Source organism: Lottia gigantea (genome assembly GCF_000327385.1).
Source record: "Lottia gigantea unplaced genomic scaffold LOTGIsca_36, whole genome shotgun sequence".
NCBI lineage: Eukaryota > Metazoa > Mollusca > Gastropoda > Lottiidae > Lottia > Lottia gigantea.
In genome coordinates this window covers 980,570-996,890 of record NW_008709220.1, presented here as the reverse complement: position 1 = coordinate 996,890, position 16,321 = coordinate 980,570, and the positions used below count along the sequence as shown (strand labels likewise).

Sequence of the window (16,321 nt, the reverse complement as noted above, 5' to 3'; positions counted from 1 at the left end):
TGGAGATTCGTTATTTCTAATTTTGCATCTGAACCATTCTCTCCAAAGAATATCTTATCATCGTTGATTTCTCTTTGTAGATGAATTTTATATGGTAACCCTATGGAAACCTTTCTGTGTTCCAACAGACCGAATAAAGGATATAATTTCCAATTTACGTAATTACCCCACCTATTATTCTCAACAATATTATTGTACTAAATTACTCGTTTTTCAAATCCATGATTAGCTGCTAGTGCTACTCTTTCTATTGTGTTTCGAGCATCAACTCTCACTCTATCTAAATCAGCATCATTTGCAACATTTCTTACCGGTTCTTTTAAAACACTTCCACCCCAACATCGGGTATCCAACCCGAGACTGAATCGAAATCTTTAGGATATAAAACTGTCTTCAACATTGTGTCGAATTCCCCAGGGTGTTTGATTGTTTCTATCGGATTTGAACCAGCTTCCAAAACCATCTCGCTAAATAAAGATGGAAAGAAATTGTTTTCTAACGTTGTATTAGTTTGTGGAACTTGATTCTGAGTTCCGTTTTTAATTTTGAAATCACATCTGAAATAGGCATCGGAAAGAAGCAACCAATTCGATAATGAATTTATTTCGAAGGTAATTCTACCACCATCATTCAATTGGGATTTAGAACCACCAGTCGGTGAGATGATAATACAATCCTCTTTTTTCTTGTTAAATGAATAACGAATCGGATCGTATAATCTAAAGATTGGATCTAGTATTTTATTTGCCATTCTTTAGGTTAAAATTTGAGTAGAAATTTTCCAAAAACAAGAGTTATCTCCCTTCTACATTATTTAAAAACCGGATGTTATTTTACATAAGGGTATTTTTAATATGCTTTTTTTGATGGAATGTAGGAAATTGATTGAAGGTGTTTTTGGTCTTTTTTAAAGTAAGAATTTATGAAATGTAGGATGTTTTATGAAATGTAGGATGTTTTGCTGTAAGAATTTATGAAATGTAGGGAATTTAGGTCTTTTTTTGGGAGCTCATAGATTGGTCGCATTTTTCCCATGAAATGAAATGGAATTGGGAATCCCTATGCGACCAATGTGTAAGCTCATATACTACTACACAGAGCGAAAAGATAACATATTATCAGATAACACAATCAGAAAAGATATCGGATTGCCAGATAATACTGTGAGAAAAGATAACATATTGTCAGATAACTCAGAGCGAAAAGATAACATATTGTCAGATAACACAATCAGAAAAGATATCAGATTGCCAAATAATACTGTGAGAAAAGATACCGGATTGTCAGATAACACGGAGAGAAGAGATAAAATATTGTCAGATTAAATAGTGAGAAAAGATATCGGATTGTCAGATAACACAACCAGAAAAGATATGGGATTGTCAGATAACACAGCGAGAAAAGATATCGGATTGTCAGATAGATAACAAAGTGAGAAGATAACATATTGTCAGATAAAACAATGTAAAAAGAAAAAAAAATTGTACAAACTGTTTTCTACATAACTTTATATATGATATAATGAACAGTAATATCTGTAATGAACAATATGATATTAATGTAGATGTTTTTATTATTTTCTCCATTCCTAGAAATATTGCTAATACAAACACATCGCTAATACCAGATATGCTTTCTTTTTCGGCAGCAGTTCTTTTCAGCAGTTTTGTTGCAGCAGGCAAAGATTGATAAAGAAATTATCTTTTTTCATGACAGTCATCAGAATTTAACCTACAAAACATTGATGGGATTTAAATTGTTACTTTATTCTGTAATCATGCTAAATACGTTCTCAGGGCTGGCGATGATATGTGGATCAATCTCAACTCGCTGTACGACTATTTACGGAAAACTTCGATAAAGTTAATCAATTCTGTTGGGAACTCTTGTCCTAAAACTGCAGTTCCCATTCGAAATAAATCCTCGAAATGGTATGCATGTTCCCTAAGCTACCCGATGGACAAATATCTGTGATATTGTTCAGACATGGACTATATTTGAACAACCAAAACAGCACAGTAAGTTTTTGAATCTCTCTTGCCTTTTGTTTATTTAAACGATGTTTACCTTTTCATTTGTATTCGAAAATTGGGATACTCACTGTTTCTGTTCTATTGTACAGGTATGAAAGCGGGCGGATCTGTGTGGTTATAAAGAGAAAGGTGTGATTACATGGCATATGGTTAGCTCTGACACTCTACTGAAAATATGGTCTAAAGTCATACACATAATGAATTGTTATGAAGTATATCACATTAAAATTAAAGGGGAACAGTCGGCATTTTCCGGTATGAATTCGGATCTATATTGTGCTTTAATAGTCTTAATGAGTACTAAAACGAAAATCGAATAATCCCTTCAAATATACCTCAAACTAGAAATTTCACTGTCTATTCCTGTAATGTGTTTTCTATATATGGCATAGTTTCAATAAAATTCGAGTCGAATTTTTAACTTTCAAATGTGAATAATTATGGATAAACATAGATTTGAAGGGTCAAATTTCGACGATGAGCTGTGAACACTATCACCGATTATGTAAGCTAAAAAAAATCCTATTTCTGAAACTAAGGTGTGATTGGTCAAACGGATAGTGAAGGCGCTCCTTTACTATAGTTGTCTATTATATTTGCATTACTTGATATGGGTTATGTGAGCACCTATTGAACGGTACGATGTCATACCATAGTTTACTTTGCTCATTATTACATATGTGAGTTTAGGTGGCTTCCTGACTACACACAGAAACAATTATCAGACATATACATTGTCGATACCATACACTTTGTTTAGAATACATGTACATCACATCAAAACAACAGAGGGGTCTGAACATCCCAGAGATAGCCAGTGGCGGCAGTTTCTTCTTCAATTTTATGTTAATTCTAAGACGTAGTATCACTTTAAGAACTGTTTTTAAATACCTTTCTGTTTATACTTAGCTGAGGATGAAACAAGACATCATAGCTTTTCATAACATTTTTAAATTAAATTACATAAGAATAGATAATTTGATACAATTGAGTTCGTTGAAAATCATAAAAAGTCTGAAGTAAAGCGTCGTTGGTAACCAAATTATTGGTCTGATACTGGATTGTAATCTGTCTCGTCTCAAAATTCAAAAGATTTGATTGGTTGATTATAAATATTAAGCAATAGACATATATTATCCTAAATTGTATTCATATGAATCAAACAACCCAAGTAGGAAAAATGGATAAATATTTTATAAAAAAAGACAAATTGCCTGATGGTTCCGACACTACGACTTGCACTCTGTGAAAGCAGCTTTTCAACACTTACTCGCGTTGACTCACCACAACGACGATCTATGACTCAGCTTCGCCAGCGCAATCTTGTTCTTCTTGCCTTCAACAGGAAGCGTACCCAGAAAATTAACTTGGACGTATTTGTTCAACGTTTTGCCATAAAACATACCCGACTACGTTTAAACTAAAACGGCAATAACAAAAATAACCTGGACATCGTCTGTCAAGGTGCTTTGCTAAATTGCCCCCCTCGATTGCACGTTTGCCCCCCAAGGAATACTGGTCAGGCTACGGGCCTGCTTGGATCACATGCATGTAAAGCCATTCCGTGTTCCTTCTAATGTTTTTTTAACATCTTAGAGTCTTGTCATGGTTTTCTACATATAATCTAATAACCTTGAGTTGTTGTTGATCAATCTGGGACGGGATACAACCTAAATAACTGGCACTGAATGTGGTACTGATGAAATGTAATTAAACCTGATATAATCTATCAATGGAACAGATACAGTTGAGGTCATTATCTGAATTTAACGAGTTGGAAGCAGACAATATATAACTTATATTATTATTATTATTATTACAATTCCCAAAAATCTCCAAATTCAGATGACGTTTTAACGGAACTGGTAGAAGGTTGATAAGTATAATAATAATATAATAATCTTATCAGCTGTAGTGGGCGTCAACCTCACCTGACTGACAAGCTTGCTTTATTCCCACCTGTGTTTAGAACCAACAGTTTCGATGATGCATGAAATTTTATTTAAGAAACTATTTATCAGTATATCAAGAATTCATCATTTTATATATATATGCACATGTTGAGTTTAATTTTATGATTTTTTCTTTCTTAAAATGACATATGCTACATGCAGCATGTTCAAGCTACAAAAAAAAACGTATGGCATTCTGAAATATGCTTGTAAATAAACCTACCTGCACAAGTCTAATTAAATTACAGGTGTAAATATTTTTGTTTCTTGATTCTCCACGTAAGAATACCATCATAGGATTGTATCTTCAGTTTATATTTCAAAAAGTTCGGGATAACTCGATTGTAATTTTGGATTGGTAACTAAAAATCATTATTTACATTTTGATATAAAATGATTGAACACTAACCAAAAGAGAATCAGATCATAGATGATGATTATCAACCAGAGGAAACACAAAACATTTAGATCAGTTTAACATTTAAATGAATAAATACATGCATTTGAATAATTTGGTTAATCCATACCAAAGTGCCTTCAAACCATTTCACACCACAGAAACAGAAATTATTAAGAATGTTGATGATATATATTAGGAGATCAATAGACGACACTCAGCGATCTTGGTCATACTTGACTTGTCAGCCGCATTTGATACCTTAGATACTATGGTCTACTGGATACTCTGTGGACAGAAATTGGTTTAAGAGGTGCGGTTTTCCAATGGTTCCATTCATATTTAACCAAGAGGAAAGAAAAAGTCTGCAATAACAAATGTTGAATTAAGCGTGCAAATTAATAGATAAGAATTTAGAATTAAAAGTTAAGAAATAGCAAAGAAGAACATTGAATAAAAAGCCATTCCACCTTCCATAGATACAGGCCCTAATAACATCCAAACTTGATTACCATAACGGAATTCTGTATGGCCTTCCTGATTATCAAATTCAACAATTGCAACGTGTCCAAAATGTCGCAGCCAGACTTTTAACTGGAACCAGAAAGCATGAATATTTAACTCCAGTTCTGGAAAGTTTGCTCTGGCTGCCTATTAAACAACGCTATTTTATCATTTTTAAAATCCTCTCTCAAACAGATAAAGCGCTGAATGGTACAGCTCCAAGTTACATAACAGACTTGATTGACACTTTCATCATCTCGCTCTCTCAGATCATCTTCTCAAAACCTCAGTGTCCCAGACTATTTTTGAATACAGTCAACACATGCATTTCATCACGCATCACCTTACCTGTGCAACTCACTGCTAATTAAACTTTAACTATCCAAAACTGTGGAATTCTTTAAGAAAAATCTTAAAACTTATTTGTTTGATAATCATGAGAAGAAAGATAATTCACAAAACTTTGAAAGCGCACTATGAACCTCGGTATTAATTTTGTGCGCTTTAGAAATTCGGATGTAATGTAATATAATGTTGGGTCATTGTAATTAAAGAGCACAGGTTAATATCAACGAACCGACCCTAACCGATAGTAACACGAACTGGTCAACGTGACGTCATAGCTTCCTTCTCAAAGAGCATAGCTGACATTCTGGTTAAGTCTTTATCGTTCTAATTTCTGTTATTTGTGGAGATTAGTGGTTGAACATTTGATATGTTATTTAATGTATATCGTAGAACATTTCTAGCGGTCCTTAACCCCCTGTCATTTTGAATTTGTCCTGTAATTTATATGTAAAGTTTAGGTCCAAAATCGTTCTATCATCAATGAGTCGTGACTCATGATTAGCGCGCACTGTCGATTGCCTTATATGGAAAGTGAAAGTATAATTCCTCAAACAGCTGTGTTTACATTCTGTAGTATTTAAAGAGTTCGTCTCTTGACCAAATTATATGAATAGTTACTTATTATTGTAATATTGTTCCTTTTCAGTTAATGGTCAAATATTCTATCATATCTTGTTAGATCCAGCTTTGTCCACATATTTCTGGTTTTATGATATTATGGTTTTAATAAGCTCTGTGTGAACGCTGTTCTAATGTGTTTGGTTGTTGTGGTCCTGATAGTCCAAAGGAATGGGGGTATTTCTTACGAGCATGCGGTCATTGATCTATTGAGAGGGCACCAGTTCAATTGACGACCAAACCGTTGTTTCCATGAGTAGTTCAGCAACCGGTTACCGTTTGAGCATCCAATCAAAAAGCATCCGCATCGGTAAGAGGATCCCCCTCACTATTCAGTGTGCACAACAGAACTTCTTGCCATCAGCGACGCAGTAGCGTGGTTATCCGCCAATCAAACGGAGCCTGCCGCAATCCTATCCGACTACCATTCGACTACCAATCAACCAATTACCACGATCAGAACAAATTTGGGAGAATGAAGAAGATCGAGTAACTCACGACCAGATCTCACGAATTATCAGAATAATCCGCCTCTATCCCAGCCTATCATAGCTATTTTGACAGTTGTCAATGTCAGCTGGACTAGGGTCTAGGCCATGTTTTATGGGGATTTCCCAAATTGCGAAGTTGCGTTTCTTTAAAAATATGCCAAATTACCTTTACCACATGTTCCTTTAGCAAGGGTACGATAATTATTCACATTTAACATTATTCATCGTTCCGTTGCTAAAGGAACATGCCTTTACGATGACTGTAAATTAGTGTTGGCCATCAGCTACTTTCGTTTTGTTAGTATCACTTAATCTTATGATCCTAGATTTGTGGTTGCGCAGTCAGTCTGAAATGGCTGACGAGATTTCAGTTGATGGACCCACAGACGGGGCATAGGTTAGGGGGATAATGATGGTGTGGCTTAACTGTACAAATATCAATCTTTCCGAATAAAATGCGAAAATGTGGGTTTCGAAGATTCAAATAGACAAGTGTAAACCCCGCACAACTGGAGATTCGGAAAATGCCAACAAAACTGCGCCTAGTCCAGGTGACAACTGTCCAAATAGCTACCAGATGCTGCAAGACCCTTTGAAATTATGTGTACATTGCACGTGTTCAACCGAGAACTGTAACTCAATTTACAGGTGCCACAGATTACTCACCCATGAGTCGGTTAAAGCTTTCAGGACGACCCACACGTGATATCAACCTGCGATGCAGCTGACAACCGAAAAAAAATTTCAAATGGGTTAGCCAACTCTTGCAAAATAATTTTTACGAGCATTTTTTTTTTCACTATTAGCGATATAAACCCTGAGAAAATCGACACAAATATCAGAAACAAACACAAACTAAACCGTAAGTAGAAAATTTTGTAATAATTTGTTGGTCATTGGGATGGACAATTAGGGACAAATAGGAACATATTGATTAAGGTACATCCTTTATGGGTACACTAATAAGGCACATGTGACCAGAGACGGGAAAGGTGGGTGGGGGGGGGGGGCATAGGGGAGAGGGACGTTCCTCCGAAAGGCCCAAAATGCATGGATTGAACCTTAATCTACAAGTTAACGAGCAAAAGCCTGACTCACCGAGTCAATGCGGCTCTCCATATACAATGTAGCTATCTGAGATGTAAAAAATACATTAATAGTTTTTGTTTCATAAAACTCAAGCAAAATAAAATAGTAAGATCAAGATGTTCATAAACAATGTCAAACAATAAAACATTTTAACAAGGAGGGAGGGGGTGGGTGGTACACTCATATTTTAGCTCAACTCAACTTTCCTTATCGCTCTTTTTTTTTTAAATCCAAATTCTTCCAACGATCTACAAAACTAAGTATGTTAGGGTTTCTCTACGCATTAGCGCTCGCAAAATAGCTGAATGGGATTTGATAAAAAAAAAAGTTGAAAAGAAAGGGAAAACTAAACCTGTTTGACACAGATCTGTCAGCTTCCGAGCAAATTTTCGTTTATTAAACCTGAATGGGAATAGACTGTCAATGTTTGGAAACGTTTCCTAGTTGTAAAGATATCTTTACTATGCCATTAAACAGTGGATTGATGCCATGTTTTCAGTAAAGTCATCACAATATACTTTGTTGGGATAAAAAAAAATTACTAATTCGTACATGAATATAATGTTTCATATTTACTTCGTTTTTGGTTCATTTACAAAATATTCTTCATGACCTGTTACATAATCTTCTAAATTCGTTGTAAAATGTATATCTTCTCTTATAAGAGTGTATTTTTATTTTTATTTGTTATGTTTGAAATTTGGTTTATATACTTTATAAAGCTGTAGATTTGTTGATTATAATTCTGTTTTAAAATTAAGTTAATTAGAACAGGGGTCCCTATAAATATTAAAATCACCTATTTTTAAAGCAGCATGTTTCCGAAAGTTGAAGGCGGACATTTTAAATAAAGACATCGTTAAAAAAGTTATGACAAACACAATGTAAGAACAGCTCACTGAATGTTGTCAAAGCTTAATAATTAAATCACGATTCCGTTTACACGGTATCACGCGATTTGATTGGATAACAGCGGTCACGTGAATTCGGTCTATATCTGTGTAAACGGAATGTAAATGTAAGCGCCGCCCCTTAACGGACTTCTTTTATCATTGAGTTTGATTGACGTGGCCACTACACAGCGTCGATGTCTTTCCTTCGAAACGTCACCAGAGCCGAAATCTACACTTCACTGAATGATTACAGTATTTTCAAAATTCCCTCAAATGTGCACACTCCAAATATCAACAAAATCATGATATTTTGACTTATTTCGAACTCGTCTTTCAATAATTGATAATACTTTAAATGTGGCCGCTCCGTCAACTTTCAAGCAGTCGATAGTAGACTATAAATAGGTGACCTACTTATTGCTGATTGGCTGTTCTCTTGGACGTCTCTAATGTTAGTATCAGTTCATTAACGTTATATGTTAAAATTTGGGTATTTATGCGCCAATTTTGTGCCTTAGTTTGTTGCTATTTTAGATAAATATTTAAACACGTATTCGAGTTGATTTAATTATAAGGAATAACCTGAACATTTTTTCAGTTTATGGATGTATAAACAGAAAAAACCTGTGTACACTTATGTATAAATCGCTATGGATTTATACAGTGTACACAGGTTTTTTTATGTCCCTTCCCGATATGTCCCTTTTTTTTATTTGCCCCTGTTTCATTTTTCGTGGACAGTGCAAGAGTAGGAATACACAAAAAGAATTGAAATTCAATTGATATCAGAAAACTTTAAAAAGAACTTATACAGCTGTCAAACATTTACATTTAGTTATAATTTCAACTAATTGAAGTTATTGAATACAAATATTTATTTTGTTTGTGATTTGGAAATTTTGCTGTGGCAGCAACATTCTAGCCTACCCTTTATCAAAATCCTACAGCTCCAGTAAAATGAATACGGGAACGGGAAATTCACACTGGAACAAGTATAATTGATTACGTGGTCTCATTTTTAAAAAAGGAAGCTTCGAAATGAGAAGGGTTGAAATGAGTAAGTGGCGAAATGGGAAGGGGTGAAATCGGTAAGCGGCACATTGGGAAAGAAGCAAAATACAACGTGAAACAAAACATAACCTAGTGTAATGTAAAATGTAAAAATCATCTGGTGGCACCTCGACATATTATTGTGATGATAGTAGAAATTTATATTTTATGTTTTTCAATTTTCAGATTTCTTAAGGGACGTTTTGAGTCGAATTTGATAAATACCCTAGTAGCTTAGATGTTAAATGCTTCGATCTAGCAAATAAATCAGCATAGAAAGAACATGCTCTAGAGTATCGAACCAATTGAGACACATATACTCCAAAAGCTGTAGAATATAAAATGTGGCTGGACATAAAGGAAAATTGATGATTGAATATAATTTCACACTAAATCTCTTTTACAGGAATTTTATTCGCAAATAAACATGCGTTTACATTGTCTTGTTGCTGTGTTGGTTATTCTTGTTTTTATTGATGTTGGAGAGGGATATGATAGTAGATACTATAGCCAGACAAGGAAAGGTATGACTTAATACATAGTAAAATATATCGTTACACGCTTCACCTGCCACGTAATTAAATCTTAAACAAACATGGAAATATTAGTGAAATCAATGGAAATGTTATCTCAGATGGACCTTGGGTTCTCTATCTATGTGTATCTATGGGGGGGGGGGGGGGGGGGGGGTACTTTTTAGCAAACATGAGATCTTGTAGCTCCAAGGATGAGACATTTACCAGAAATGTTAATAATTTTTTCAGCGAAAGATTGTGGACTTCCTCCACCAGGTATTACATCAACGGGGTTTGCTAATGGCGATAACACTGCCACATACATTTGTGATGAGGGTCACACACCATTAAGTGGTAAGGCTGAGATCTCGTGTCTGGCATCAGGACTGTGGGAAACCGATATATTAATTTGTCAACGTAAGTTTCTCGGTACTGTTAGATTCAATTCCTATTTCAACTCTTCATCAAAATTTCCCTCATTGCAAACTGCTTGGCGTTGTCTGTCTTTATTCACCAATTAGGTTAAAAAAATCTGGACGTAAAAAAACTATTCATTTCTAGTAGCTCCGCGTATAGGACATTGGCTTTACCAGAAATGCTAATTCATCATATTTTTTTCAGCGAAAGATTGTGGACCTCTCCCCCCAGGTACTTTATCAACGGGGTTTGCTAAAGGTGGTACCAAGTTTCCTAACACTGCCACCTACACTTGTGATGAGGGACACACACCATTAAGTGGTAATACTGAGATCTTTTGTCTGGCCTCAGGACAGTGGCTAACCAATGTACTAATTTGTCAGCGTAAGTTTTTCGGTACTGTTAGATTCAATTCCTATTTCAGGTCTTCATCAAAATTTCCCTCATTGCAAACTGCATGACGTCTGTCTTAATTCACCAATTAGGTTAAAAAAAGCAAGACGTAACAAAACTATTCATTTCCAGTAGCTCCGCGTATAGAACATTGGCTATACCAGAAATGCTAATTCATCATATTTTTTTCAGCGAAAGATTGTGGACCTCTCCCCCCAGGTACTTTTTCAACGGGGATTGCTAAAGGTGGCACCAAGTTTCCTAACACTGCCACCTACACTTGTGATGAGGGACACAAACGAGTAAGTGGTAATACTGAGATCTTTTGTATGGCCTCAGGACAGTGGCAAACCAATGTACTAATTTGTCAACGTAAGTTTTTCGGTACTGTTAGATTCAATTCCTATTTCAGGTCTTCATCAAAATTTCCCTCATTACAAACTGTATGGCGTTGATCGTCTTCACTCACCAATAAGGTTTAAAAAAAAAGTTGTACGTGGAAAAAACTATTCATTTCTAGTAGCTCCGCGCATAGGACATTGGCTTTACCAGAAATGCTAATTATTTTTTCAGCGAAAGATTGTGGACTTCCTCCACCAGGGATCTTATCAACGGGGTTCGCTAAAGGTGGTACCACGTTTCCTAACACTGCCTCCTACACTTGTTATGTGGGCCACACACCATTTAGTGGTAAAGCTGAAATATTGTGTCTGGCATCAGGATTGTGGGAAATCGATATACTAATTTGTAAACGTAAGTTTCTCGGTACTGTTAGATTAAATTCCTACTTCAGGTCTTCATCAAAATTTCCCTCATTACAAACTGCATGACGTTGTCCGTCTCTTAATTCACCAATTAGGTCCAAAAAAGTTGGACGTCTAAAAACTATTCATTTCTAGTGGCTCCAAGGATGAGACATTTACCAGAAATGCTAATTATTTTTTTCAGCGAAAGATTGTGGACTTCCTCCACCAGGTGTTTTATCAACGGGGTTTGCTAATGGTGGTACCACGTTTCCTTACACTGCCACCTACGCTTGTGATGAGGGACACACACCATTAAGTGGTAAGGCTGAGATCTCGTGTCTTGCATCAGGATTGTGGGAAACCGATATACTAATTTGTCAAAGTAAGTTTCTCAGTACTTTCAGATCTTTGGTAGTTTCATCTATTTTTATGTGTTAATTTACATTTAAACACCAACAAATAACAATGTATTACAGATAATCATATCTTAACATGTCTGACATTGTAGTATTTGCTGGGAATTGCGACTATAAGTACTGAAAAGTTATTTCCCAATCAAAGCGTAATGATACATGGCATTTCGATACACTGTATTGTACAGTTACGTTTACTTTTTAGCGAACATGAGCTCTAGGGTTTGGACGATCGGAAGAAAAAAACCTTTACCCTTTACACATACAATAGTAATGCTTTGTCAATTTCAGCTGATCCCTGTTCCATGATAGACTGTAATTATAATGGGAAATGTGTTAATGGAAAATGTCAATGTAAAACTTGGTCCCATCAAAATTTCTGTTCAATAAGACTCCATAAACAGTTACGATCTCCGTGTTTTGTTTTTCTTACCATCATCATTTAAAAACGTTTTTGAGTATATCTCTATTTGTATCATTATTAGACCCTATTCGTGATTGTCAAAATGGTGGAAACTTGGTGGTAGAAGATGGTAAATTAAAATGCAACTGTCCACCAAACACATTTGGTGAATTTTGCAGTAAGTTTAAACTAAAAGAACTCTTATTTCTAATGTCCCGAGCCAACAAACCCTACCCAAAAAGAAAAAGGACTGAATAATAATAATTAATAATAATTAATTAAAATAATGCTAACTAGACCTGTTTGACACAAATTTGTCAGCTTCCGAGCTATTTTACGTTCAATACATTTATATTTCGTAAAAACATGAGTGGGAATAGACTGTTTGGAAATTTCCGACCGCATAAATATCTTTAATGTGCTTTTTCAAACAGTGGGTTCTTGGTTGTTCCACTCTGACCTACAAAGTTGTGAAATTAACTCTTCGTACAAAATATTTTTAGAAATTATTTTAAGAATACAAAAATAAAATGGACGTAAATTGAACAAAATATAATCGTTTTATAACTGATTTTCAAAATTTAGAAGTTTTCCGCTACACCACTTCCGGTTGCAGTCCGGAAGTCTTGATGTATATGGAAATGATATGATGCAATTATATTTAAGTATTGCAGCTTTTTCTAGGTACTTGAACAGCAACAAGAACAAAAATTAACGATATCAATACAGCTTCTATGTCAACTCAAAAGCTAATAATAATATGCATATCCGATAAGACGTTGAAAACGTGTTTTTAAGCGAAAACGTTCGGTAAAAAACGTGAAAAAACCTGTTAACTATAGGTAAAGAAAAGTTTGTCATTTCCAAATGGCACCTTACATGTTACTGCCATATACTATATTGATCATTTGTTACTTTGTAGGTCCAGTTCTTTCATATATCAAAACGTATTTGTCGACGATCTTAAAAATTCCGTGATTTAAAATCCGTGTGTTTCGGGTCAAAACAACGCACAATAACTATAGAACAAATAAAAAAAACAATCTAATATATAAAAGATCAATTCTGACAAAACACCTAGTGTCAATTGAAAGGAGAGATTAAGCAAAATGAGATCATAGGAGATATTTCAAGGTATGCAAATTAGCTCACGTGACTTTCATTTTTTTTTTTAAATAAATGACTATAAAATCGGAAGTTATGCACAAACGAGAAAAATGAAGATATTAACAAGTCAAAAGGTCATTTAAGGTCAAGTGCTTTTACGGAAATAAATTTAAAATTTCGGCTTCCTATGTTTGGTTAGCAATCTGTTGCAGATGCTATAGTCACCACAATTACATCCCTGATAGTTAAAATGACGACTCGTCATTTAAGATACTTTGTGATATATAGAATAGACATATAGAAATAGTTTATAAAATTCCTAGTTTGAAGTATTTTTAAGGAATTATGCAATTTTCGTACATTCCTAGTACTAAGGGTTATATATTCAAAACTAAAATCCAGCCCCAAAATACGGCAGTACGTCTTTTTTTATTTTCGGTCTGGCAACATGCGCTATTTTACACTTTACACTAACGAACAACAAGATATTACAGATAATCATGTCAGAATATACCTGACATCGTAATTTTTGCTGGACATTGCGACAAAAGTTGAAAAAAGGTCAACATTTGCAAAACAAAGCGTTACGAAAACAAAGTCAAATCGAATACAATTTCAACGAAATAATAAAAACCATGGGTGGGAAATGTCAATACCCCTTAGAGAAATGGTCCGTGATCAAAGCAGTTGCGGTACCTGTTGGTGCAGGAGGGTGGGACATTTGCCCCCTAGAAAATGCACCCCCACTTCAATTCTAACGAACTAAGAACAATGTTTTTTTTTTTACCCACAAATTTGTGTCAAAAGGAACAGATAATTTTTTTCTGCAATTTTCTGATGGAGAAATCTTTCCGATACTCAGTCGGATGCTTTTGTTTTTGCGCTTACAAATATTTAATATATTTTAATCAATTAATGTTAATAATTTTTTCAGCGAAAGATTGTGGACTTCCTCCACCAGGTATTACATCAACGGGGTTTGCTAATGGCGATAACACTGCCACCTACACTTGTGATGAGGGCCACATACCATTAAGCGGTAAGGCTGAGATCTCGTGTCTGGCATCAGGACTGTGGGAAACCGATATACTAATTTGTCAACGTAAGTTTTTCGGTACTGTCAATTCCTATTTCAGGTCTCCCTCATTACAAACTGCTTGGCGTTGTCTGTCTTTATTCACCAATTAGGTTCAAAATACTTGGACGTCTAAAAACTATACATTTCTAGTAGCTTCGCGCATAGGACATTGACTTTACGAGAAATGCTAATTCAACATATTTTTTTCAGCGAAAGATTGTGGACCTCTCCCCCCAGGTACTTTTTCAACGGGGATTGCTAAAGGTGGTACCACGTTTCCTAACACTGCCACCTACACTTGTGATGAGGGACACACACCATTAAGTGGTAATACTGAGATCTTTTGTCTGGCCTCAGGACAGTGGCTAACCAATGTACTAATTTGTTCAGCGAAAGATTGTGGACTTCCTCCACCAGGTATTTCATCAACGGGGTTTGCTAATGGCGGTAACACTGCCACCTACACTTGTGATGAGGGACACACACCATTTAGTGGTAAAGCTGAAATCTCGTGTCTGGCATCAGGACTGTGGGAAACCGATATACTAAGTTGTAAACGTAAGTTTCTCAGTACTTTTAGATCTTTCATCTATTTTTATGTGTCAATTTACATTTAAACACCAACAAATAACAAGGTATTACAGATAATCATTGTAGTAGTTGCTGGGAATTGTGACCATAAGTGCAAAAAAGTTATTTCCAAAACAAAGGGTAATGATACATGGCATTACATGCACTTTATTTTACAGTTACGTTACATTTTATGTTGATGAGAAAATGCAACAACACCCTGTTTACTACTCTGTATTTGTAAGCTGACAGCTTATAATCATACGTTTATAGAATTTTACCCTACCTAAAATATATATTTTACTACTTCATTTACATTTCAGAATGTAAATATAATTTCATTAAAGACTCATATCTAAAATTTAATGGTGATTTATATATGGAACGAAGAGGCTCAACCAAGGCTCAATGTGATGAAGAGTGTCGTAAAGATGCGAGATGTACAATTGGCTTTCTAGAGGACCAATACTGTTATCTATATTTAAAACCGCTCATTTTCTATTCTTATGGTACAGATTTTAACCAATGTATAGCGACATGTACTCAGATGAGTGAATGTTTATTGTTGGATCACGCTGGTGACAGTGGAGAATGTTATATCTATAACGTCACCCTGAACGACGACCTGATTGGTCTAAAAATTATAGATGAATCCCCTGGAGATAGCATTGCAGAAAAAATATGTTCTTAATTAAAACACGTTTATTATCATAAATATTGTATCCCTACTGCAAATTTCAACAGAATCAAATATGGGGGCTAAGATATACAATACCTTACACGCGTAATTGTTAATCTGAAAGTCAGATCCCAGCCTAGATTGTTGGTGATGTTGGTTGTATGATTTGACTAGGAAAAGGCATGTAATCGTTCAGATACGACAATAAGTTCTGATAGCGCCCACCGTTTATAGTCATTTCTTAAAGGCCCGATTCCATGTACTGAAATCCAGACTCAGACTCTAAAATCAAGCACAAACGTAATGAAAAAAAAAACAAGGACTTAGCCAATCCAATCCAAATTCTTAGCAAATTCTATGTTATGCTTTCATGTATTTTCAAGCACAAACTGAACACCTCCATAAACACAACAGATGTCCCACTGTATGGGAACAGCTGACACGGTGCTAAACCAGGAAGGACCCATTATACATGACGTCATTATATTCGGGACTTACCTCTGAATCACGAGATCAATCAAATATACTCTGTCACTATGATGATAGGCACTATTTTTGATTGTATTTTTTTCGCGTTATCACTACCGAAAACATTGGATTCAAGATTCTAACTCCTTCATCATTA

At 35.2% G+C, this 16,321-nt stretch overlaps 1 protein-coding gene across 1 annotated transcript; it reads left to right on the top strand.

The window, feature by feature from the left end:
* The first annotated feature begins 7,192 nt into the window (after positions 1-7,192).
* LOTGIDRAFT_233223 (hypothetical protein) lies at positions 7,193-15,744 on the top strand. Its single transcript, XM_009058857.1, has 11 exons — positions 7,193-7,205; positions 9,782-9,899; positions 10,140-10,307; positions 10,512-10,691; positions 10,893-11,072; positions 11,274-11,453; positions 11,649-11,828; positions 12,345-12,440; positions 14,304-14,471; positions 14,658-15,005; positions 15,341-15,744. Exons 2-11 carry the CDS (start codon positions 9,803-9,805, stop codon positions 15,706-15,708), a joined length of 1,965 nt encoding a protein of 654 aa, XP_009057105.1. The 5' UTR covers positions 7,193-7,205; positions 9,782-9,802; the 3' UTR covers positions 15,709-15,744.
* The last annotated feature ends 577 nt before the right edge of the window (positions 15,745-16,321 follow it).

Excerpts from the sequence above, each read along its gene's own strand:
- LOTGIDRAFT_233223 (XM_009058857.1), top strand. The coding sequence starts at position 9,803 with ATGCGTTTACATTGTCTTGTTGCTGTGTTGGTTATTCTTGTTTTTATT. Across the intron at positions 10,308-10,511 it reads CGATATATTAATTTGTCAAC|CGAAAGATTGTGGACCTCTC; the intron begins GTAAGTTTCTCG and ends TATTTTTTTCAG. Across the intron at positions 11,454-11,648 it reads CGATATACTAATTTGTAAAC|CGAAAGATTGTGGACTTCCT; the intron begins GTAAGTTTCTCG and ends TATTTTTTTCAG.